Here is a 24,782-nt window from a genome sequence, read left to right as displayed (position 1 = left end):
ATCAAAGAGCCAGGGGTTGCTCTTTGACACGAACGTGAGGCGGGTGGCGAAAAAGTACTGGTCCCTGCATTTAATTCCGTGAAACCTCCAAAGGTGAGGTTGGACTGACAACAGCTTGAAGGCATCTGAGATGTCAGCCTTCGAAAGCCAAGCGCTCGCCCCCACTTGTAAGATCAGTTGTATGGCTTCATCCAGGGAAGAGTATTGCATCTAATACTCTTCGGACGGGATCAATGAGTTGAGACTTGGAACACTGGATGCATGAGGTGCTGACAAATCGTAAATTAAATGCTTTTTATTGGTGTTTTTTTTGATGACCAGACCGATAGGGCTTACTCTATCGACATGGAAAGGAGGTTGGGAAAAGGGGCCTACGATGAATCCCTTTTGCAGTTCGGCCTGCAGAAGAGAATCCACCGAGGCCAGGTCCTCCATGGCTGACACCAGGTTAGGTGCTTCCCATAAACCTTGGGGCAAGGTGACGAGACCGGTATGGAAGCCTACGGAAAACCCAGACTGCAGGAATTTTACGAAACCGAGGTTGTGGTGGGTTTTTAGGAGGGATACCAAAAGGGGAACATTGATGTCGGCTAGTCAGCTTTTAGCAGCGCGCTGGGAGCAGGAGGATTGAGGATGGGCCCGAAAGCAGGTGGAACAAATATGGAGCGCCTTGCACTTGTTGTAATTGCAGAAAGTGAAATTGTAATTATTGCACAACTGATTTTTCCCCAGGAATACTATGGGCCGGCCAAATTTGTCCAGGAGGGGACCTGGCTTTTGGGAAGGTGAAGTGCTGGGCTGCTGTTTGGCCTAGGAAGTGATGTGAGATTTGGGGCACCAGTCGGAAGCGTGCAGTACTGACTGGCAGTTGGAGCAATACGGGGATCTAAGTCCGGCAAAATGTCTACAGAAAAGCTCTATATCTAAGGATGCCCAGTTGGTGATATGTTGAAACTGGGCGAGGGCTGCGGCTGCCTTTGCCGAGAATGAACTATGGTAGTCGTAGTAGGCGAATACTCCATATTTATACCCGAGCTTCGTGACCCTGTACAGGTATGCGTCGAGCTCCTCCCTTCTGGCTGGCTGCGCCGAACAGATGATGTTCCGATCCAGGCTAAGCGCAAGCACGAACTCTGGGATAGAGAGTTTTTTTTTGTTAAGGCGAGTGTCTTTAGACTTCAGTACCACAGACACATCGCCGCATGCGATGGTCCTGTTTTCCACGGTATCATGGGTAGAAATGAGGACCTCCGCTAAGTTGACATCCTTGCCTGCCAGTATGTCTTTGCGCAAGTTCTCTGGAACGAAAAAGGAGGGAGCAATCTCGGGGGCTCCGGAAAACCTACCTGGGGAAGAAGGCCGGGAAGAGGAAGGACCTGGAGTGGGATTGATGGGAGCGGGAGGTGACACGTCCCTACTTTCGACTGCCTGGAGTCTGGTGTTTATGTCGCAGATGGAACTGGATAGGTTGTTAATGGTGGCGTGCAGTTGTGTTAAGGACAACTGGATGGTAGACATGGAGACTTGCTCCAAGGACGCCGTGGATGGCTCCAGAAACAAAAGGTGATACAGTTCGGCCTTACAGGCTGTGGCCGAATGGTGTATCCTTCGCTTGTTCAGCTCGGCGATCATCTTAGGGATTGTCCAAGTCCGGTAGGATGAAAGGCTTGCTCGCTCCGAAACCACTGACTCTACAGTTGATACAGCGTCCTCGAGGTCGGAAACGTGAGACATGTTGAGCTGAAAAATGAAAGGGACATAATGGAAGCTGATGGGGGATAATCGTGGGATGGGCGCGGGCGGTGTTGCCAGAGAAAAATGCTCGTAACGAGGTGCGGGGTCTTAACCTAGCTGGTGACCTAAGGACGCGTTGGTCCCCCTGCCAGGCGTGCGACTGTCAACTTACCTGAATTCACCGGAGCTGCTTGCGCCTGGATTTAAAGGGAACCTGAAAAGAATGGTATATGCTGCCACGATTGGCTATTCCGGGATGCTGAAATATCGAATCGTGCTTTCTACTTACCTGGGAAAAGATGATTAAACTCTAACGGGTACCCGTGGGTTACTTAGCACCTAAAAGAACAAGACCGTACATGTTGACTTCATAACCCGTGACTGGAAAGCAACCAGATGTTCGTGGGATATGACAGTACTGGTGCTAGGAATGAAACGTATTGATTGCTGCGGAAGCGGGCACAGTATGGGGGATGAACGGGGTAATGGTGCACAGTGACGATGAACCATTATGACTGACGGAAAGACTAGCAACAAGGGGTCTGCTGAGTAAAACGTGTACCAGGGTGATCCTGGGTGACCTGGGAATGACCGGGGCAGGAGACATGTAGACAAGGACAAGTAACGGTCCAGGGCGTACCTGGTAAGGATGACTGCTTTGGGAGACGTGAGGCCTGGGCGTACCAGGCCAGGAGGCGGAAAAATGAACATGGAAGAAGAGTGTGACACCTAGTGGGAAGGAGACCAGGGCGGACCTGGTTAGTGTGAGAATGCGTGGTGCGGGCGCACCAAGCGTGGAAAGACATGGGTTGAGTGACCCGAGGAGAAGGAAAAAGAGAGAGGGACAGAACCCAGGTGAAATAGAGATGAGGAAACGGCACATGGAAAGGAGGGAATCCAGGGCGTACCTGGAGCAAGACGAGTGAAAGACCCCCGACAAATGAGGCGGGGGTGTGGAACCTGAGCGAATCAGGCGGATGGGAACCGGCATGCAAGGAAGAGAAGAAAGTAGCGTGAAGAAGGCAGGGCGTACCTGCGGACAGGAGAAGATGACAGAAGGACGTTTGGGAACCTGAGCGTATCAGGTTTTTTTTTTGGGGATAGCTTTAAGAGATCTAGTGTGCTGAAATCAACATGCATGTGGAAGCTGCTAATCAGCAGTACTGGCCTGACTGGAACGTGAATGGTTTATGGCATGAGGCAAGCTTTATTTACTTGTATCAGTGTTGATATATCTGACTTGTAGTGTGATCACGGCATATTGTACCAAATGACAAGGTGGGCTCTGCTGTATCTGTATATGCAGTATAATTGTCAAGGAGAAACGCATGCACCAGTAGTAGAACAGCAATTATTAATCTCCCTGCTGCAAACCAAATTCGGCTTAATTACCGAGTGGCTAGTTTGATTCCGAAGTGTTATCAATGGGGATGTTCTGTGGTGATTAAGGGGTTAAATGCTCCCCCTTCCCTGGTTCGTCTCTATGTCTCTCCTCCGCAGGAACTGACGCTAATATTTGAAGCAGTCTCATCAAAATACGTGGGTGTTGGACTTGTGTAAGCGCTGACCGAATGGGCCTGACCTGTTGGGTGTCTGCGCTTCTCCTCCCTCCCGCGGCAATGTGCGTCCCCCACCCTGCCGCCCCAGGCTAAGTGAATGAGAAGTGGTGGTCTTGGCTCTACCTGATCCGGAATTTGGGCAGGAAGCAAGTCTCTAATGCCACATGGGAAGACACAATTTTTAAAGGGGGTTCTCCGGGACCAGAAAAAGGTGGGTGCTTCCTTACCAACAGCGCCACACCTGTCCACAGGTTGCGGCAGTATTGCAGCTCGGCCGCATTACAGAAGCAAGCGATGGACAAGCATGGGGCCCCCTCTCATGAAATCATCATGCCTCTATGACCCCGGACATTCCCTTCAAGTGGTGCAAAATGAATATGTATTGTGGGTGGAAGCGCGGCATGAGACAGTAGCGGCAGCTACTGCCGGCTTCCGGCTCGCTGCAGCGGGAAGATAACGTGATGCACTCCACGCTGGAGCGCATGCCGGCGAGACGGAAGCGGCAGGAGAGGAGGACGATGACCGTGCGGCGTCGGGTACGGAGGTACTGGTGGTCTGGGGGACGGAACCGGGGAAGGAGGGGAGAACTTACCCTGAAGGCGGCGGGTTCTGGCGTGCAGGATCGCGGCACGTGCAGACTGCTTGAAGGCCGGAAATGACAATAAAAGGTGCGACTCCTCCTACCCAACGTCAGGCGAGAGAGGACGTGCACCATGTGTGCTGGGCGGTGGGGCTTAAGAAGCCTCCTACGCTTCTCCCACAAAAGCAGGCTGAATTCAGCCTGCTGGATATGTCATTTTATGTGGTAATAGCTTTGGAACGCTTTTACTTATCCAAGCCTTTCAGAGATTGTTTTCTCGTGACACATATTAATTCATGCTAGTCATAAATTTTTGTCAATATATTTCACCTTTATTTATGAAAAAATCCCAAATTTACCCAAAAATTTTAAAATTTTCGATTTTCTAAATTTCAATTTCTCTGCTTTTAAAACAGAAAGCAAAACCTCATACAATTTTTATTACCTAACATTCCCCATATGTCTACTTTATGTTGCTATCATTTTGTAAATGTCATTTTAATTTTTTTAGGACGTTAGAAGGCTTAGAATTTTAGAAGCAATTCTTAAAATTTTGAAGAAAATTGCCAAAACCCACTTTTTAAGGACCAGTTCAGGTCTGAAGTCACTTTGTGGGGCTTACATAGTGGATACCGCCATAAATGACCCCATTGTAGAAACTACAACCCTCAAGTTGCTTAAAACCGATTTTACAAACTTTGTTAACCCTTTAGGTGTTTCACAAGATTTAAAGGAAAATGTAGATCAAAATTTGACATTTTACTTTTTGGGCAGATTTCCAATTTTTATAACATTTTTTCTTTAACACATCAAGGGTTAACAGCCAAACAAAACTCAATATTTATTACCCTGATTCTGCGGTTTACAGAAACACACCACATGTGGTCATCAACTGATGTAAGGGCACACGGCAGGGCGCAGAAGAAAAGGAGCGCCACATGTTTTATAAAAAGGCAGATTTTGCTGAACAGTTTTTTTAGATGCCATGTCCCATTTGAAGCCTCCCTGATGCATCCTTACAGTAGAAACTCCCAAAAAGTAACCCTATTTTGGAAACTAGGGGATAAGGTACCAGTTTTATTGGTACTATTTTGGGGTACATATGATATTTTTTATCATTCATTATAACACTTTATGGGGCAAGGTGACCAAAAAATTGGTTGTTTTAGCACAGTTTTTATTTATTTATTTTTACAGCGTTCACCTGAGGGGTTAGGTCATGTGAAATTTTTATAGAGCAGATCATTACGGAGGTGGTGATACCTAATATGTATACTTTTTCTTATTTATTTAAGTTTTACACAATAATAGCATTTTTGAAACAAAAAAATATGTTTTAATGTGTCCATGTTCTGAGAGCTATAGTTTTTTTTTTTTAAATGATTTTCTTATGTAGGTCTCATTTTTTGCAGGATGAGGTGACAGTTTTATTGGTACCATTTTGTGGGACATATGCCTTTTTGTACACTTTTTTTGACACAGTTTTTATAAAAAATTTTTTTACGGTATTCACCCGAGGGGTTAGGTCATATGATATTTTTATAGAGCTGGTTGTTACGGACGCAGCGATACCTAATATGTATACTTTTTATTTATTTATGTTACTTTAAAACAATAATAGCATTTAAAAAAAACACATTTTTTTTTATGTGTCCATGTTCTCAGAGCTATAGTTTTTTATTTTTTTTAACAATTTTCTTATGTAGGGGTTTATATTTTGCAGGATGAGGTGATGGTCTTATTAGTACCATTTTGTGGGATATATGCCTTTTTGATCACTTGGTGTTGCACTTTTTGTAATGTAAGGTGACAAAAATTCCTTTTTTTGACAGTTTTTTTTTTTACAGTGTTCACCTGAGGGGTTAGGTCAGGTGATATTTTTATAGAGCTGGTTGTTACGGATGCAGCGATACCTAATATGTATAATTTTTTTGAATTTCATTTTACCTCAATAACAGCATTTTTAAAACATAAAATATGCCTTTTTGATCACTTGGTGTTGCACTTTTTGTGATGTAAGGTGTCAAAAATAGCTTTATTTGACACAGTTTTTATTTTATTTGTTTATGGTGTTTATAGGACTGGGTGGATCATGTGAAATATTTATAGAGTTGACCCTCACGGACACGGCAATACCAAATATGTATATTTTATTAAAAAAAATTCTATTTAGAAAAAAAAAATTTTATCTTTACTTGGGGATTTTTTATTTTTTTTTACATGTGAGATCTTTTTTTTAATATTTTTATTTTACTTTTTGCGTCCCCCATAAGGTCATACAAGACCTCTGGGGGACATTTAAGGCTACTTTCACACTAGCGTTCGATCGGATCCGTTCTGAACGGATCCGATCGTAATAATGCAGACGGAGGCTCCGTTCAGAACGGATCCGTCTGCATTATTTTAGCATATAACAGCTAAGTGTGAAAATAGCCTCGTACGGATCCGTCCAGACTTTCAATGCAAAGTCAATGGGGGACGGATCCGCCTGAAGATTGAGCCATATTGTGGCATCTTCAAACGGATCCGTCCCCATTGACTTACATTGTAAGTCTGGACGGATCCGCACGCCTCCGCACGGCCAGGCGGACACCCGAACGCTGCAAGCAGCGTTCAGCTGTCCGCCTGTCCGTGCGGAGGCGAGCGGAGCGGAGGCTGAACGCCGCCAGACTGATGCAGTCTGAGCGGATCCGCTCCATTCAGACTGCATCAGGGCTGGACGGCTGCGTTCGGGTCCGCTCGTGAGCCCCTTCAAACGGAGCTCACGAGCGGACCGACGAACGCTAGTGTGAAAGTAGCCTAACTTAACTTTTTTTTTTTTTTTTCACTATTGATTTCTTCTGTAACTGGGGCTGACATAATAGCCCCAGTTACAGGGGAAATACACCCCCCAGAGAGGATGTACACTATACTGTGCTGCACAGCCTCAGTGCAGGGCTGATCATGGTCTGTTAAAGACCCGACAGCTCCTGCACTCTCCCGGCCCCGGCTGGTGGTCACATGACCGCCGGGCCAGAACTGCGCTTCCTGCTCTGTATACACAGCGCTCGGTGAGCGCTGTGTATACAGCGATCTAGAAGGCAGGGACACCTGGGAACTCTCCCTGCCTTTTCTCTGGGTTGCCCTGCTTTCACTGACAGTGTAGCTGCGATCTCTGAATGGACGTTCAAAAATGTCCATTCAGAGAGAGAGAACCACCTCCCGGATGTTTATAGTCAACGGGTGGACAGGAGGTGGTTAAAAAAATTGTAAGTGGCATGTCAGCACCACAAAAATTGGGAAAAATTGAAGGTGCAGCACAGTAGTCTTTTGATTTACATCAGAAGCAGTATGTCTATAGAAATCTAGTCTAGTCATGCACCAATTTATAAAAACAGTATCGGGAATTTATCATGAGGGGAATATTTGAAGTCAGTTTTGCTCCAGTCTGTATTGGAGTACTTTATGCCACATTTATCAAATGTCTCATGTTGTTTGAAAAATCTGCATTAGGCCTTTTTCACACAAGCGTTTTTTTTCTGTTTACAGACCTTTTTTTTGCGTTGCATATACGGTTCGTACACGGAACCATTCATTTCAATGGTTCTGCAAAAAATAAATAAAGAATGTACTCCGCATGCATTCCTTTTTTCGGATTTCCGTTTTTACGTTCCGTTGAAAGATAGAACATGTCCTAGTATTACCTGCAAATCACGTTCCGTGGCTCCATTCAAGTCAATGGGTCCGCAAAAAAAGGAACACATACGGAAATGCATTTGTATGTCTTCCATAGCCGTTCCGTTTTTGCGGAACCATCTATTGTAAATTTTATGCCCAGCCCATAGGGAAAAACGGAACGGAAAAACTGAACAAAAACGGAAACACAGCGGAAACAAAAAGCGGAACAACGGATCTGTGAAAAACGGACCGCAAAACACTGAAAAAGCCATACGATCGTGTGAAAGAGGCCTTATCCTTAGACCTAAAACCTCTGTCTATAGAAACTACTCCAGTTTTCCTACTTCACCCTCCTAATGGAGTGAGATTGTGACTTTTCATCTCAATGATAAATCTGATTGTGAAACTCATTAACATAGCTAACCTCACCCACATTGCAAAACTGGAGTGAGTGGTGTAAAAATCCCAAAAGTCGCAATTTGTTTGCGCAAGTGAGTGAAAAAAAAAGCAAAAACCTTATTTTGCAACTTTATGACGCCAGAATTCTAGAGTGAAGGAATGATAAATCAGGGGCTCTATTTCTTAAAGGGGTTTTCCAAACTATAAAACATGTTCCCCAGTGCCCATGCCCCTCATATAGATTATACTTACCCTGCTCCCCAGCACCCGCACGGCTGCTGCTGCATCAAAACATCTGGCGATGGGGGAGCACCCAATAGCAGGCTGTGATGGGGACAAGCCTCCCTAGCATCGTGGGTGACACTAGGGAGGCTCGTCCCAGTCACGGCATGCTATTGACTTCACCCCCATCGCCAGATGTTTTGATCTGTGTGACGGGGAGATGCAGCAATGGTTGCGCAGGGATCCAGAGCGACTTTGGTGCTAGGAAGCACAATATGTATAACCTATATGAGTGGTCCAATCATTAGGGGCCATGTTTGGATAACCCATTCAATATGGTTTGCTTCTTTTTGTTTAAAGTTAGTCTCAAGCCAAAAACATGAAAAAAATGTATTTAAAGGTTTATCCTTCCATAAACACCTGTCCAAATTTTGGCGCAACCCTTTAAAGAAGGGATGTCATACTCCAGCTCTTGTAAAACTACAACTCCCAGCATGCTCTGGTAGCTGTAGGCTGTCCGGGCATTATTGAAGGTGTAGTGTTGCAACAGCTGGAGGGAATTGAAATCTTATGCTTCATGGTAACAAATCAAGTTTCCCTAAAATGGTGGTAAATAAAAAAAATCATACTCACCTCATGCATTTGCCATCTTGCCTGAAGATTCCTCAGCATGATGACTTTTTTTTAAATTAACAGATTAACCCGTGATTAGGGATGAGCGAACCCGAACTGTATAGTATTTTCGTAAAAGTCCAGGTTCGGGTTCGGTGTTCGTCGCTCTCTTGGCGCTTTTTGAAAGGTTGCAAAGCAGCCAATCAACAAGCGTCATACTACTTGCTCCAAGAGGCCGTCACAGCCATGCCTACTATTGGCATGGCTGTGATTGGCCAGAGCACCATGTGACCCAGCCTCTATTTAAGCTGGAGTCACATAGCGCCGCCCGTCCCTCTGCTCTGATTAGCGTAGGGAGAGGTTGCAGCCGCGACGTTAGGGCGAGATTAGGCTGATTAACTCCTCCAAAAGACTCCATCCAGTGATCGATCTGCAGCTGTGGATGATTGAACTGTTGCTATTGAATTGCTCACTGTTTTTAGGCTGCCCAGAGCATTTTTCAGTCACTTTTTTCTGGGGTGATCGGCGGCCATTTTATGTCTTGTGTTGCGCCAGCACAAGCTGCCACCAAGTGCATTTAACCCTCAATGGTGTGGTTGTTTTTTGGCTAAAGCCTACATCAGGGTGAAGCTGTCACACCAAGTGCATTTAACCAGCAATAGTCTGTTTATTTTTTGGCCATATACTACATCAGGGGCAAGCTGCACCTGTCACCAAGTGCATTTAACCCTCAGTAGTGTGGTTGGTCAAGCTGTCACACCAAGTGCATTTAACCAGCAATAGTCTGATCATTTTTTGGCCATATACTACATCAGGGGCAAGCTGCGCCCGTCACCAAGTGCATTTAACCCTCAGTAGTGTGGTTGGTAAAGCTGTCACACCAAGTGCATTTAACCAGCAATAGTCTGTTTATTTTTTGGCCATATACTACATCAGGGGCAAGCTGTCACCAAGTGCATTTAACCCTCAATGGTGTGGTTGTTTTTTGGCTAAATCCTACATCAGGGTGAAGCTGTCACACCAAGTGCATTTAACCAGCAATAGTCTGTTTATTTTTTGGCCATATACTACATCAGGGGCAAGCTGTCACCAAGTGCATTTAACCCTCAATGGTGTGGTTGTTTTTTGGCTAAATCCTACATCAGGGTGAAGCTGTCACACCAATTGAATTTAACCAGCAATAGTCTGTTTATTTTTTTGGCCATAATCTACATCAGGGGCAAGCTGCGCCTGTCACCAAGTGCGTTTAACCCTCAGTAGTGTGGTTGGTGAAGCTGTCACACCAAGTGCATTTAACCATCAATAGTGTGGTTATTTTTTGGCCATATCCCAGTCTAATTCTGTCAGTAAACGTATACCTGTCACCCAGCGCCTAAATACTAGGCCTCAAGTTTATATCCAGCTAAATCTGTCGTTACTGGTGTGGCTGGTCAAGTTATTTAGTGTCCGTCAAAGCACAGATTTTGTTCTGGGTTGAAATACAATTCCCAATTTAGCAATTTCCTAATTTAGTGGTTTTTGCTGTATCAGGCCTACTTTAAATTTATCCCTAAAAGGGTATATCAGATTCAAGGTGCACATAGGGTCATTCTGAATAACTTCACACACACGCTACTGTGCATTTCCAAGTCAAATTCTGTCAGTAAACCTATACCTGTCACCCAGCGCCTAAAGAATAGGCCTCAAATTTATAGTCAGCTAAATCTGTCGTTACTGGTGTGGCTGGTCAAGTTATTTAGTGTCCGTCAAAGCACAGTTTTTGTTCTGGGTTGAAATACAATTCCCAATTTAGCAATTTCCTAATTTAGTGGTTTCTGCTGTATCAGGCCTACTTTAAATTTATCCCTAAAAGGGTATATCAGATTCAAGGTGCACATAGGGTCATTCTGAATAACTTCACACACACGCTACTGTGCATTTCCAAGTCTAATTCTGTCAGTAAACCTATACCTGTCACCCAGCGCCTAAATACTAGGCCTCAAATTTATATCCAGCTAAATCTGTCGTTACTGCTGTACTGTTGTGGCTGGGCAAGTTATTTAGTGTCCGTCAAAGCACATTTTTTGTTCTGGGTTGAAATACAATTCCCAATTTAGCAATTTCCTAATTTAGTGGTTTCTGCTGTATCAGAGCTTTTTGAAATCTATCCCTAAAAGGGTATATAATATTCAAGGTGCACATAGGGTCATTCTGAATAACTTCACACACACGCTACTGTGCATTTCCAAGTCTAATTCTGTCAGTAAACCTATACCTGTCACCCAGCGCCTAAATACTAGGCCTCAAATTTATATCCAGCTAAATCTGTCGTTACTGCTGTACTGTTGTGGCTGGACAAGTTATTTAGTGTCCGTCAAAGCACATTCTTTGTTGTGGGTTGAAATACAATTCCCAATTTAGCAATTTCCTAATTTAGTGGTTTCTGCTGTATCAGGCCTACTTTAAATACATCCCTAAAAGGGTATATCAGAATCAAGGTGCTGATAGTGTATTCTCCATAACTTCACACACACGCTACTGTGCATATCCCAGTCTAATTCTGTCCGTAAAACGTATACCTGTCACCCAGCGCCTAAATACTAGGCCTCAAATTCATAGTCAGCTAAATCTGTGGTTACTGCTGTGCCTGTATTAGTGTAATACGGTACCTAAATAGATAGCCAGATAGTGTTAGGTGTCTGTAAAAAAAGGCCTGAATTTGAATTCAATACATTGGGCCAAATAATATTTTTGTTGTTGTGGTGAACGATAACAATGAGGAAAACATATAGTAAGGGACGCGGACGTAGAAATGGTCGTGGTGGTGTTAGTGGACCCTCTGGGAGAGGACGTGGCCGTTCTGCCACATCCACACGTCCTAGTGTACCAACTATCTACTACCTCAGGTCCCAGTAGCCGCCAGAATTTACAGCGATATATGGTGAGGCCCAATGCCGTTCTAAGGATGGTAAGGCCTGAGCAGGCATTAGTCAATTGGGTGGCCGACAGTGAATCCAGCACGTTCACATTATCTCCCACCCAGTCTTCTGCAGAAAGCGCACAGATGGCGCCAGAAAACCAACCCCATCAGTTTGTCACATCACCCCCATGCATATCAGGGAAACTGTCTGAGCCTCAAGTTATGCAGCAGTCTCTTATGCTGTTTGAAGACTCTGCTGGCAGGGTTTCCCAAGGGCATCCACCTAGCCCTTCCCCAGCGGTGGAAGACATAGAATGCACTGACGCACAGCCACTTACAGGGAGTGCAGAATTATTAGGCAAGTTGTATTTTTGAGGATTAATTTTATTATTGAACAACAACCATGTTCTCAATGAACCCAAAAAACTCATTAATATCAAAGCTGAATATTTTTGGAAGTAGTTTTTAGTTTGTTTTTAGTTTTAGCTATTTTAGGGGGATATCTGTGTGTGCAGGTGACTATTACTGTGCATAATTATTAGGCAACGTAACAAAAAACAAATATATACCCATTTCAATTATTTATTTTTACCAGTGAAACCAATATAACATCTCAACATTCACAAATATACATTTCTGACATTCAAAAACAAAACAAAAACAAATCAGTGACCAATATAGCCACCTTTCTTTGCAAGGACACTCAAAAGCCTGCCATCCATGGATTCTGTCAGTGTTTTGATCTGTTCACCATCAACATTGCGTGCAGCAGCAACCACAGCCTCCCAGACACTGTTCAGAGAGGTGGACTGTTTTCCCTCCTTGTAAATCTCACATTTGATGATGGACCACAGGTTCTCAATGGGGTTCAGATTAGGTGAACAAGGAGGCCATGTCATTAGATTTTCTTCTTTTATACCCTTTCTTGCCAGCCACGCTGTGGAGTACTTGGACGCGTGTGATGGAGCATTGTCCTGCATGAAAATCATGTTTTTCTTGAAGGATGCAGACTACTTCCTGTACCACTGCTTGAAGAAGGTGTCTTCCAGAAACTGGCAGTAGGACTGGGAGTTAAGCTTGACTCCATCCTCAACCCGAAAAGGCCCCACAAGCTCATCTTTGATGATACCAGCCCAAACCAGTACTCCACCTCCACCTTGCTGGCGTCTGAGTCGGACTGGAGCTCTCTGCCCTTTACCAATCCAGCCACGGGCCCATCCATCTGGCCCATCAAGACTCACTCTCATTTCATCAGTCCATAAAACCTTAGAAAAATCAGTCTTGAGATATTTCTTGGCCCAGTCTTGACGTTTCAGCTTGTGTGTCTTGTTCAGTGGTGGTCGTCTTTCAGCCTTTCTTACCTTGGCCATGTCTCTGAGTATTGCACACCTTGTGCTTTTGGGCACTCCAGTGATGTTGCAGCTCTGAAATATGGCCAAACTGGTGGCAAGTGGCATCTTGGCAGCTGCACGCTTGACTTTTCTCAGTTCATGGGCAGTTATTTTGCGCCTTGGTTTTTCCACACGCTTCTTGCGACCCTGTTGACTATTTTGAATGAAACGCTTGATTGTTCGATGATCACGCTTCAGAAGCAATTTTAAGAGTGCTGCATCCCTCTGCAAGATATCTCACTATTTCTGACTTTTCTGAGCCTGTCAAGTCCTTCTTTTGACCCATTTTGCCAAAGGAAAGGAAGTTGCCTAATAATTATGCACACCTGATATAGGGTGTTGATGTCATTAGACCACACCCCTTCTCATTACAGAGATGCACATCCCCTAATATGCTTAATTGGTAGTAGGCTTTCGAGCCTATACAGCTTGGAGTAAGACAACATGCATAAAGAGGATGATGTGGTCAAAATACTCATTTGCCTAATAATTCTGCACGTAGTGTATGTTTCCTGATGATGAGGACATGGGAATAGCACCTCAGCAAGTCTCTGATGATGACGAAACACAGGTGCCAACTGCTGCGTCTTTCTGCAGTGTGCAGACTGAACAGGAGGTCAGGGATCAAGACTGGGTGGAAGACGATGCAGGGGACGATGAGGTCCTAGACCCCACATGGAATGAAGGTCGTGCCACTGACTTTCACAGTTCGGAGGAAGAGGCAGTGGTGAGACCGAGCCAACAGCGTAGCAAAAGAGGGAGCAGTGGGCAAAAGCAGAACACCCGCCGCCAAGAGACTCCGCCTGCTACTGACCGCCGCCATCTGGGACCGAGCACCCCAAAGGCAGCTTCAAGGAGTTCCCTGGCATGGCACTTCTTCAAACAATGTGCTGACGACAAGACCCGAGTGGTTTGCACGCTGTGCCATCAGAGCCTGAAAGCGAGGCATTAACGTTCTGAACCTTAGCACAACCTGCATGACCAGGCACCTGCATGCAAAGCATGAACTGCAGTAGAGTAAACACCTTAAAAACAAGGAAGTCACTCAGGCTCCCCCTGCTACCTCTTCTGCTGCTGCCGCCTCGGCCTCTTCTGCTGCTGCCGCCTCAGCCTCTTCTGCTGCTGCCGCCTCAGCCTCTTCCTCCGCCTCTGGAGGAACGTTGGCACCTGCCGCCCAGCAAACAGGGGATGTACCACCAACACCACCACCTCCGTCACCAAGCATCTCAACCATGTCACACGGCAGCGTTCAGCTCTCCATCTCACAAACATTTGAGAGAAAGCGTAAATTCCCACCTAGCCACCCTCGATCCCTGGCCCTGAATGCCAGCATTTTTAAACTACAGGCCTATGAAATGCTGTCATTTAGGCTGGTGGACACAGACAGCTTCAAACAGCTCATGTCGCTTGCTGTCCCACAGTATGTTGTTCCCAGCCGGCACTACTTCTCCAAGAGAGCCGTGTCTTCCCTGCTCAACCAAGTATCCGATAAAATCAAGTGTGCACTGCGCAACGCCATCTGTGGCAAGGTCCACCTAACCACAGATATGTGGACCAGTAAGCACGGCCAGGGACGCTATATCTCCCTAACTGCACACTGGGTAAATGTAGTGGCAGCTGGGCCCCAGGCGGAGAGCTGTTTGGCGCACGTCCTTCCGCCGCCAAGGATCACAGGGCAACATTCTTTGCCTCCTGTTGCCACCTCCTCCTACTCAGCTTCCTCCTCCTCTTCTTCCACCTGCTCATCCAGTCAGCCACACACCTTCACCACCAACTTCAGCACAGCCCGGGGTAAACGTCAGCAGGCCATTCTGAAACTCATATGTTTGGGGGACAGGCCCCACACCGCACAGGAGTTGTGGCAGGGTATAGAACAACAGACAGACGAGTGGTTGCTGCCGGTGAGCCTCAAGCCCGGCCTAGTGGTGTGCGATAATGGGCGAAATCTCGTTGCAGCTCTGGGACTAGCCGGTTTGACGCAAATCCCTTGCTTGGCGCATGTGCTGAATTTGGTAGTGCAGAAGTTCATTCACAACTACCCCGACATGTCAGAGCTGCTGCATAAAGTGCGGGCCGTCTGTTCACGCTTCCGGCGTTCACATCCTGCTGCTGCTCGCCTGTCTGCGCTACAGCGTAACTTCGGCCTTCCCGCTCACCGCCTCATATGCGACGTGCCCACCAGGTGGACCTCCACCTTGCACATGCTGGACAGACTGTGCGAGCAGCAGCAGGCCATAGTGGAGTTTCAGCTGCAGCACGCACGGGTCAGTCGCACTACAGAACAGCACCACTTCACCACCAATGACTGGGCCTCCATGCGAGACCTGTGTGCCCTGTTGCGCTGTTTCGAGTACTCCACCAACATGGCCAGTGGCGATGACACCGTTATCAGCGTTACAATACCACTTCTATGTCTCCTTGAGAAAACACTTAGGGCGATGATGGAAGAGGAGGTGGCCCAGGAGGAGGAGGAGGAGGAGGAAGAGGGGTCATTTTTAGCACTTTCAGGCCAGTCTCTTCGAAGTGACTCAGAGGGAGGTTTTTTGCAACAGCAGAGGCCAGGTACAAATGTGGCCAGCCAGGGCCCACTACTGGAAGACGAGGAGGACGAGGATGAGGAGGAGGTGGAGGAGGATGAGGATGAAGCATGGTCACAGCGGGGTGGAACCCAACGCAGCAGGAGGCAACATTTCACTAACATGGTGGAACAGTACGTGTGCACACCCCTCCACGTACTGACTGATGGTTCGGCCCCATTCAACTTCTGGGTCTCTAAATTGTCCACGTGGCCAGAGCTAGCCTTTTATGCCTTGGAGGTGCTGGCCTGCCCGGCGGCCAGCGTTTTGTCTGAACGTGTATTCAGCACGGCAGGGGGCGTCATTACAGACAAACGCAGCCGCCTGTCTACAGCCAATGTGGACAAGCTGACGTTCATAAAAATGAACCAGGCATGGATCCCACAGGACCTGTCCATCCCTTGTGCAGATTAGACATTAACTACCTCCCCTTAACCATATATTATTGTACTCCAGGGCACTTCCTCATTCAATCCTATTTTTATTTTCATTTTACCATTATATTGCGAGGCAACCCAAAGTTGAATGAACCTCTCCTCTGTCTGGGTGCCGGGGCCTAAATATATGCCAATGGACTGTTGCAGTGGTGGTGACGTGAAGCCTGATTCTCTGCTATGACATGCAGACTGATTCTCTGCTGACATGAAGCCAGATCCTCTGTTACGGGACCTCTCTCCTCTGCCTGGGTGCTGGGCCTAAATATATGCCAATGGACTGTTGCAGTGGTGGCTGACGTGAAGCCTGATTCTCTGCTATGACATGCAGACTGATTCTCTGCTGACATGAAGCCAGATTCTCTGTACGGGACCTCTCTCCTCTGCCTGGGTGCTGGGCCTAAATATATGACAATGGACTGTTGCAGTGGTGGCTGACGTGAAGCCTGATTCTCTGCTATGACATGCAGACTAATTCTCTGCTGACATGAAGACAGATTCTCTGTTACGGGACCTCCCTCCTCTGCCTGTGTGCTGGGCCTAAATATATGACAATGGACTGTTGCAGTGGTGGCTGACGTGAAGCCTGATTCTCTGCTATGACATGCAGACTGATTCTCTGCTGACATGAAGACAGATTCTCTGTTTCGGGACCTCTCTCCTCTGCCTGGGTGCTGGGCCTTAATATATGACAATGGACTGTTGCAGTGGTGGCTGACGTGAAGCCTGATTCTCTGCTATGACATGCAGACTGATTCTCTGCTGACATGAAGCCAGATCCTCTGTTACGGGACCTCTCTCCTCTGCCTGGGTGCTGGGCCTAAATATATGCCAATGGACTGTTGCAGTGGTGGCTGACGTGAAGCCTGATTCTCTGCTATGACATGCAGACTGATTCTCTGCTGACATGAAGCCAGATTCTCTGTTACGGGACCTCTCTCCTCTGCCTGGGTGCTGGGCCTAAATATATGACAATGGACTGTTGCAGTGGTGGCTGACGTGAAGCCTGATTCTCTGCTATGACATGCAGACTAATTCTCTGCTGACATGAAGACAGATTCTCTGTTACGGGACCTCTCTCCTCTGCCTGTGTGCTGGGCCTAAATATATGACAATGGACTGTTGCAGTGGTGGCTGACGTGAAGCCTGATTCTCTGCTATGACATGCAGACTGATTCTCTGCTGACATGAAGCCAGATTCTCTGTTACGGGACCTCTCTCCTCTGCCTGGGTGCTGGGCCTAAATATATGACAATGGACTGTTGCAGTGGTGGCTGACGTGAAGCCTGATTCTCTGCTATGACATGCAGACTAATTCTCTGGTGACATGAAGACAGATTCTCTGTTACGGGACCTCTCTCCTCTGCCTGGGTGCCGGGGCCTAAATATCTGAGAATGGATTGTTCCAGTGGTGGGTGACGTGAAGCCAGATTCTCTGCTATGGGACCTCTCTCCAATTGATATTGGTTAATTTTTATTTATTTTATTTTTATTTTTATTCATGTCCCTATCCACATTTGTTTGCATGGGATTTACCTACATGTTGCTGCCTTTTGCAGCCCTCTAGCCCTTTCCTGGGCTGTTTTACAGCCTTTTTAGTGCCGAAAAGTTCGGGTCCCCATTGACTTCAATGGGGTTCGGATTCGGGACGAAGTTCGGATCGGGTTCGGATCCCGAACCCGAACATTTCCGGGAAGTTCGGCCGAACTTCTCGACCCCGAACATCCAGGTGTCCGCTCAACTCTACCCGTGATTCCCCTCAATTGCCATCACAGATGCCATGATAAGCGATGAACGCGACATCTTAGGGGTTCAATGATGAGGGGGCAGCGCAATCGCTGTTCCTTGTCATTGTGCCCGCTACACACAAAGCAAATTTCTTAGACAGCTATATTTTAAGGCCAATTTACATGGACAGATTATGAGGAGCGAAAGTTTGCACACACTTGTTCTTGATAATTGGCCAATGTAAATCTGTCTCAGATCACCTGCTGAACACACTTGTCTTCCTGCTAACAGCTCTCTCCCTCACATCATCATCATCATCATCTCCTTCATTCATTCTCCTGTCTTCACTGCACACACAACCAGTTTCAGACTGGAATATCTAGGGACCACCAGTAAAATTAATTTTAGGGGCCCACTGTAAACCTACATGCAAATACTACTTGCTCACACAGCAGCAGCAGCAGCAGGACGCTACAGGATGACTTATTATGGGGGTCCCTGTAGTGACTTTCAGATGTCAGGTCCCTGGGGAGAGAACATACTGGCTGGCGAGCCTCTGTACCTAGAAGTCTTCTCCACCACCCAATATGTGTATAAGATGTATAAGAATAAACCTGGTAGTTTGTTAAAAAAATATAGCCCGTTTTTATACAAGCAAAGGCTGGTATCTGTATTTAGTGCAGTCTGTGCCATGTGCCACTTGTGCAGGGGATGGGGGACTAAGGGCCCATCTTGCAAACGGGCCCACCAGGGGATTCACCGCTGTGGACCAGTCCAAGCCTGCGCACAACCTCTGCAAATAAATGCATTGTAGTTTTATCCTCCAGTTTCTTCTCTGAACATGCTGTAATATAGCAAAGCACATACAGCCACAACAGAGGAGGGCTTATTTCTTAGACCATGAACCTGAGCACCATGGGCAGTAAGGACAAGTAATCTCAGCATTATCAGTGCTGGCAGAATTCAAAACTGTGGACCTGGGCTGTCCCCAGAACTCCAGTGAACTGAGAGTGAGGATGTTATATGGGCTCAAGGCTGTCTGACAAAAAATAGAAAAGTTATGAGGACTAAAATACTTTTATAAGCAAAGAGGACCATGTATACTATACTGCAAGCCCATGCCTTTAGTTCACATTCTAAAAAGTCTGAAAATCTTCACCCAAAGACATGTATTGCAAGTGTATTCGTTTTTTTTTTCTAATCTCACAGCCGTCTTAAATTACATTATGCATTATAGCCTGAAACCCCTAGTTGGAAGTGGAACCAGTAAAAAAAAAAATTCCACCATCAGAGTAAGCTTTATGCAGACCCCGAACACGCAGCAATTGCTGGTATATTTTATCTCTAGACTATAATACAGGCATATCTTTTTTGGCTATTTTGTGTATTTAAAAGGATTCAAGGCTTAAAAGATTTATTCTTAAATTAATTAAATAAAAGGTTGTATTGATGCAAAAGAAAAGTATGAAGGAAAGAAAAACTGATAAATGAAGAAGGTTTTCCTTTGCTCGAAAAGAGCAGTAATTATGAGAATTCTAAGAACATTAAACCAGCTTAATCAACGGAATTAATGATGTCTTGTCTATCGCATGAAGGAGCTGGTAATTATCACAAGTAATGTTCTGTGTCAAAGAAAGTGTGCTGGGTTGTGAAAAGGAAGTATAGCCCAATTCTTAAGAATTTCTAAGAGCATTCAGCTGTGACATCTGAAGAGCCAAAACACATGATCATTGAATTACTTACTTTAAAACCTCCTTCCAAGGACCATGTCTTCTGTAGACCAGACTTTTACAAGATGTCTGGTAGGACCGCCTTAATGATCTTCTATTGCAATTTAAGTGATCATAGTATATCCCATATTGTGTTGGCTTCAAAACAAGCAATCCTCTTAGTAGTCTCAATACACCTGCCTGCTCCATATGTAGCATACAATGACAAGCAGCAAAGGTTAGGTTCCTTTTTCTTTATGAGACTGTGTGTCTACGGGTATTTCTAAAATACAGCACGGTTACTCAATAATGACTTGTCTATTTCCTATACATTTATGAAATCAGAATCCAGTAAATGTCTACTTCTATTTCCTTGAAAAAAGCAAAAGCATTCTATTCAAAAATATGCCAGCAGCTAAACGCAAGGGATATCAACAACAGGGTAGGGCAAGACCTGTGATCCAGTGTATTTTATTACATTGTGGGCTATTGGTTTATATTCTTATAATTTAGTGCATGTATGTTGGCTAATATGACTAATGCTCTTTATACTTTTAAGAACAACATTCATAATTATAAAATGTCATTAATTGGAAAAGCTAATTTCCATTCAGTATCATTCAGCGTGCAATTTATTTTCTCGAGAATGACTGAGGGATTTTGATTTTCATTGCTTGATTTCATTCTACATATAATTAGCTAGAACTAGAATTGTTGGAAAATACAAGTCAGATGAAACAGACTTCGGTTTTATTCATAATAGCCAGTGTTAACATTATGTATAGCTGATAAAATGTTACCCTGTTGTATGGGCTTCAGAGATGAAGGTACAGAAGAAATTTTAACCTGCGGTAGGCAGCGTTGGAGACAAAGCGATTTAGTGGAAGATTATTGAAGTGCCTGAAGATTTACTTAACATGTCACAAGCAATTTTTTTTAAAAAGAAATTGACTCACTAGACCACTGTAGGCAGGGAAACAGACACACAGTGAGTCCTAACTGAACCCAACTCACTTTCCCTGCCTACTTGCAGTCCAAGTCCTAAGCAGCAAGACTGCAACTGGTTGACCTTCCCTGTACTGCTAAGTTCCAGACAGACAGACACAGAGACGCAACCACAAAGAAATGGGTCGTACAGAAAAAGGTCAAAGCCGGGAGTACAATGAGGTACAAAATCAGAGAATGGAAGGTAGTCAAAATAGCCAAGCCAAAGTCAGAACAAGACGGGTAACATGGTACAGAATCATCAGACAGAGGGAGGTCAGAGGCAAGCTGAGGTCAAGATAACAAACAATCTAATACACACAAACAGCACAGGGAGTAAACCTATAATAAAAACTTAATACCCAGAATCTCCTCCAGAGTATGTTCGCTGCAGGGAGGAGGTTCAGTTGTCATGGACATGATTGCATCACCAGGGGGCGTGGTTAGGCCACGTATCATGGGGGCACAGCCCAGCAGTGCATGTGACATGTTGTGGCCATGTCCGAGCCCCAGACTGTGGCTCCCGAGCCCGGACATGAAGTTGATGACAACCACAGACTGCAGTAATTTCCATCTTCCATAGTACAACCGGAGTCCCCCACATTAATGTTGCCAGACTCTGCAGCAATGGCCAAAGGAGCCCAAATAAATGACAATATATAGCAGCACCAAGTGCTAGAATCTGTCAGTGGAGCATAACAAACAATCCAATATGAACAGACAGCACAAGAGCGCAGCAAGGGAATAAACATGTAATTGACAAGGGTGTATTGCTAGCAGGGGATTTAAGTAGAGCGCCAAGTCCCTGGATCAGAACCTGTCACTCAGCCTGCATCCAGAACACACACCTAATTCAAATAAAAACTTAATACCAAGGATCTGCTCCAGCGTGTGTGCGCTGCAGGAAGGAGTTGAGCGAGCCCTCATTTGTCATGGATGCACTTGCATCACCAGGGGGTGTGGTTAGGCCATGTTTCATGGGGGGCATGACCCCACAGTCTGTCTGACATAGTGTGGCCATGCCCGAGCCCCAGACCGTGGCACTGGAGCCCGGACAGGTAAGTTGGTGACATTACCCTCCTCTTACAAGGGGCTACCGGGATTTGGATATAGAGAGCTTGGGCACAGGGAAGAGAGAAGAGGAATGGACATAAACAGATCTCTCAGGCCTCTTGTACATGACCGTGGTTTGGTTCCGCATCCTGCGGCTCGGGTGCGGACCTATTCACTTCAATGGGGCGCAAAAGATGCGGACAGAACTCTGTGCACTGTCCGCATCCGTTGCTCCATTCCATGGCCCCGCAAAAATTATAGATCATGTCATATTCTTGTGTGTCTTCCGCAAATTGCGGAAGGCACACGGGCAGCATCTGTGTTTTGCGGATTTGTAATTTGCAGACCGCAAAACACGGCACGTTCGTGTGCAGGAGGCCTCATGCTTACGTTCCCTAATCTGCTACAATTGCTTTAGAAGTTAGTACTACATTTATTACATATAATATTGATAAATTGTAGATACACTATATACATTGTAGATATTTTTTGTAATATTATGTAATACACAAATGAAAAGGTGAACAATTAGTTTCTCTGGATTTTGTCGGGTGAGTTAAAAAAGGGAAGGTTGTAAAAGACAGGAAGCCACATTGCAGAACAAACACTGGTCAAAATCCAAACATCAAATGGGTTTTCACAACTCCAGTTCAGCAGGAATATGCCTTAGTTACAACACATTATACATTCTGACCTAAGGCTTGCAAAAGTGTTTCCTTTTCAAAGCTTGTCATTTCCTGCCACTCATCTCAGGATTTTTCAAGCCAAGAGGAAAGGCGAGGAGGAACATCTACTGTATGGAGCAACTATCTAATTCATTGCACGCCCTATGAATAGTTTTTGTACTTATGTTGATTATGAAGTTGATTGGTCCTTAGTTTTTCCAACAGGCGAATGGAAGATATTTTTAGATCTATTTTAGCTCCCATTTATGTATTTTATGCCAGAAATGGCTGTATAGCAGTTTCTGATCTACCGGTAGACTCGACGTGGAACCATGTCAATATCAATGTTAGGTCATGTTGTCCTGCTGGCTTCAAAACAGAAATAAGAAAACAATTTCCTTGTATGTTTCTTGTGAAATGCTCATTGTGTGTTTCCTAGCACAGTACCAAGCACAGTACTGTACATTGTATAGCGGCTGTGCATGGCATTGTGTTGAGCCCCATTCACTTATATGCGGCTGAGCTGCACCTAGGCTATGTGACCTGTGAACGTGTCGTCACTGGCCTAGGAAAAGATGAAAGGCTCGCTACTTCCAGTGCCTTCTCAAACAGCTGATTGGCAGGTGTCCTTGGTGTCGGACCCCTACCGATCAGATACTGATGACCCATCCTGAGAAGTTATAAAGTCTCAGAAAACCCCTTTAAGCATTGGAATAACTGTAAAAGGGTTCTCCGATAAATATGCATCTGTGTCCTCCACATGTCACATGTACCTGTCATTGATCAACTGGTACAGAGGAGCACAGCCTGCAGCCTGGGGACCACATGCAACCCCTGAGACCATTCTATGGATCCCCAACACAGAAATGCTTGTCTATGTTGGGATTGTATGTGGTTTACATCTCAGAGAGACGCTTATGAGCAGAGACAGGCAAGTACTAATAGTGCATGTGTAATCATCTCTGGGTCCCTGATATATCTGGAGAATGGGGTTCCTTGAACCCGTTTGGCATTTTAAAATTGAGTATATGAGTTAGAGGTAGTTGTCTTTGCATGCAACACTCTCCTTTGTAGTTTATTGAAGCTGTAAAATACCAATCAATTACCGCAGCACCCATAATGAAGAACGCCATGGGTATGGATAGTCTTTCTTTCTAGAGCATTAGTTGTGGGAGAAGGGCACCATAAGTGTCTCCAATGGTAATATTCTTTGGGGGAAATTTATCATACAGAGAATATTTGTGCCAAATTTATCGAATGTCACAGGTTGTTTGATAAATTTGGCTTGTCCTTAAACCTAACACTTCTGTCTCGAAAAGCTACTCCAGTTTTCATACTCCACTGGAGGGAGATTGCAACTTTTTTGTGATGCAATGATAAATCTCTGGACTGAAATTCAATAACATAGCTACCCACATCCACTTTTCCAGCCATATTACAAAACTGGAGTGAGTGGTGTATAAATGCAAAAAGAAAAAAAAATTTGCACAAGTGAGTGTAAAAAGACACAAATTTTTGCGTCAGCGCTTAAATTATGCGCAAGCAGGTACAAAAAAAAAAAATCAGAAAAGTCATTGAGTGAGGTATGATAAATCAAGGCCTTTATGATCTAATGTGGCCCTGAGAGTAGTTCAATATGACAATGTGGCTCTTAGACTTAAAAAACCTAAAAAAGCCATGTACCACTGCTCTAGTAGATCATGTAATTCTGGCCACTACTGATCTTTGCCACAGCTTGAATGTCACAGAGGGAAGGGAAGAGTGCAGCCCTGGACTCCACCCGCACCTCTGTCCCTACCTACTTGCACGACACGTCCTATCTGATGGCGTACAACTTGGCGGCGGTCTTTAGCTTAAATACGTGCAGGGGCCTAAAAGCAAAGGAAAAACTATGAACAGAGTCAGGGAAGCAAAAGTAAAAAAACAGGAGGTCACGCAGTACACAGGATAAAACACAATAGCAAGGTCACAAACAAAGCCGAGGTCGGAAGCCAAGAGGTCATGTCAAATACAAATGGAGGTAGCGAGGTCGAGGTCACAAACAAAGTCGAGACCAAAACAAGCAATGTCTAAATATATAAAGAAGGGTGGTGAGGGTAACTAGGCCAATCACAGGCAACCTGTGACCAGCAGGCTGCCTGTTTAAATAGCCCTGTCTGGTGAGTCACCTGACGTGGCTAGCATCACGTGACTCACATTACACAGCCCAACACCGATTCATCATTATCGGCGCTCAGCTCCCCTGCTGCTTGTAGTCTAGGGGCCTCCTCAGCGCGGCCGGGTTCTCCCTGCCCTCTGGTCCCCATGGTGACGAGGACGCCGGCCGAGTCCTCGCTCCTGCACACAGACAGGATGCCGGCGGCGCTGCAAGAAGGAAGCGCGTCGCCAGCTCCCCGTTGCATTGAATGTTTATAGTAGTAATACTTTTCTGCCTCTACATTCATGGATGCACATCAATATTCTTACATGAAAAACAGACACACAGTTTTTAAAGAAATGCTCTTTATTTAACATATGGGAAAATAATTTGCTCAGGAACTTTGTTGAAAATATAAGATATGGCACTTTTTGAAGTTCGGA

General features: G+C 45.3%; 1 protein-coding gene across 1 annotated transcript in view; it reads right to left on the bottom strand.

Moving 5' to 3' along the window:
• LOC122934432 (enoyl-[acyl-carrier-protein] reductase, mitochondrial-like) overlaps positions 1-19,760 on the bottom strand; it is a 111,804-nt gene extending 92,044 nt beyond the window's left edge. Inside the window, exon 1 of the mRNA XM_044289889.1 lies at positions 19,535-19,760. Coding sequence (XP_044145824.1) covers positions 19,535-19,719 — 185 coding nt within the window. The 5' untranslated portion in view covers positions 19,720-19,760. The remainder of the gene's footprint in view (positions 1-19,534) is intronic.
• Between the last annotated feature and the right edge of the window lie 5,022 nt (positions 19,761-24,782).

Source organism: Bufo gargarizans, chromosome 4, assembly GCF_014858855.1.
Source record: "Bufo gargarizans isolate SCDJY-AF-19 chromosome 4, ASM1485885v1, whole genome shotgun sequence".
Classification (NCBI taxonomy): Eukaryota; Metazoa; Chordata; class Amphibia; order Anura; family Bufonidae; genus Bufo; species Bufo gargarizans.
Note: the sequence above shows the minus strand (reverse complement) of the source record. Positions and strands in the feature narration are given on the sequence as shown.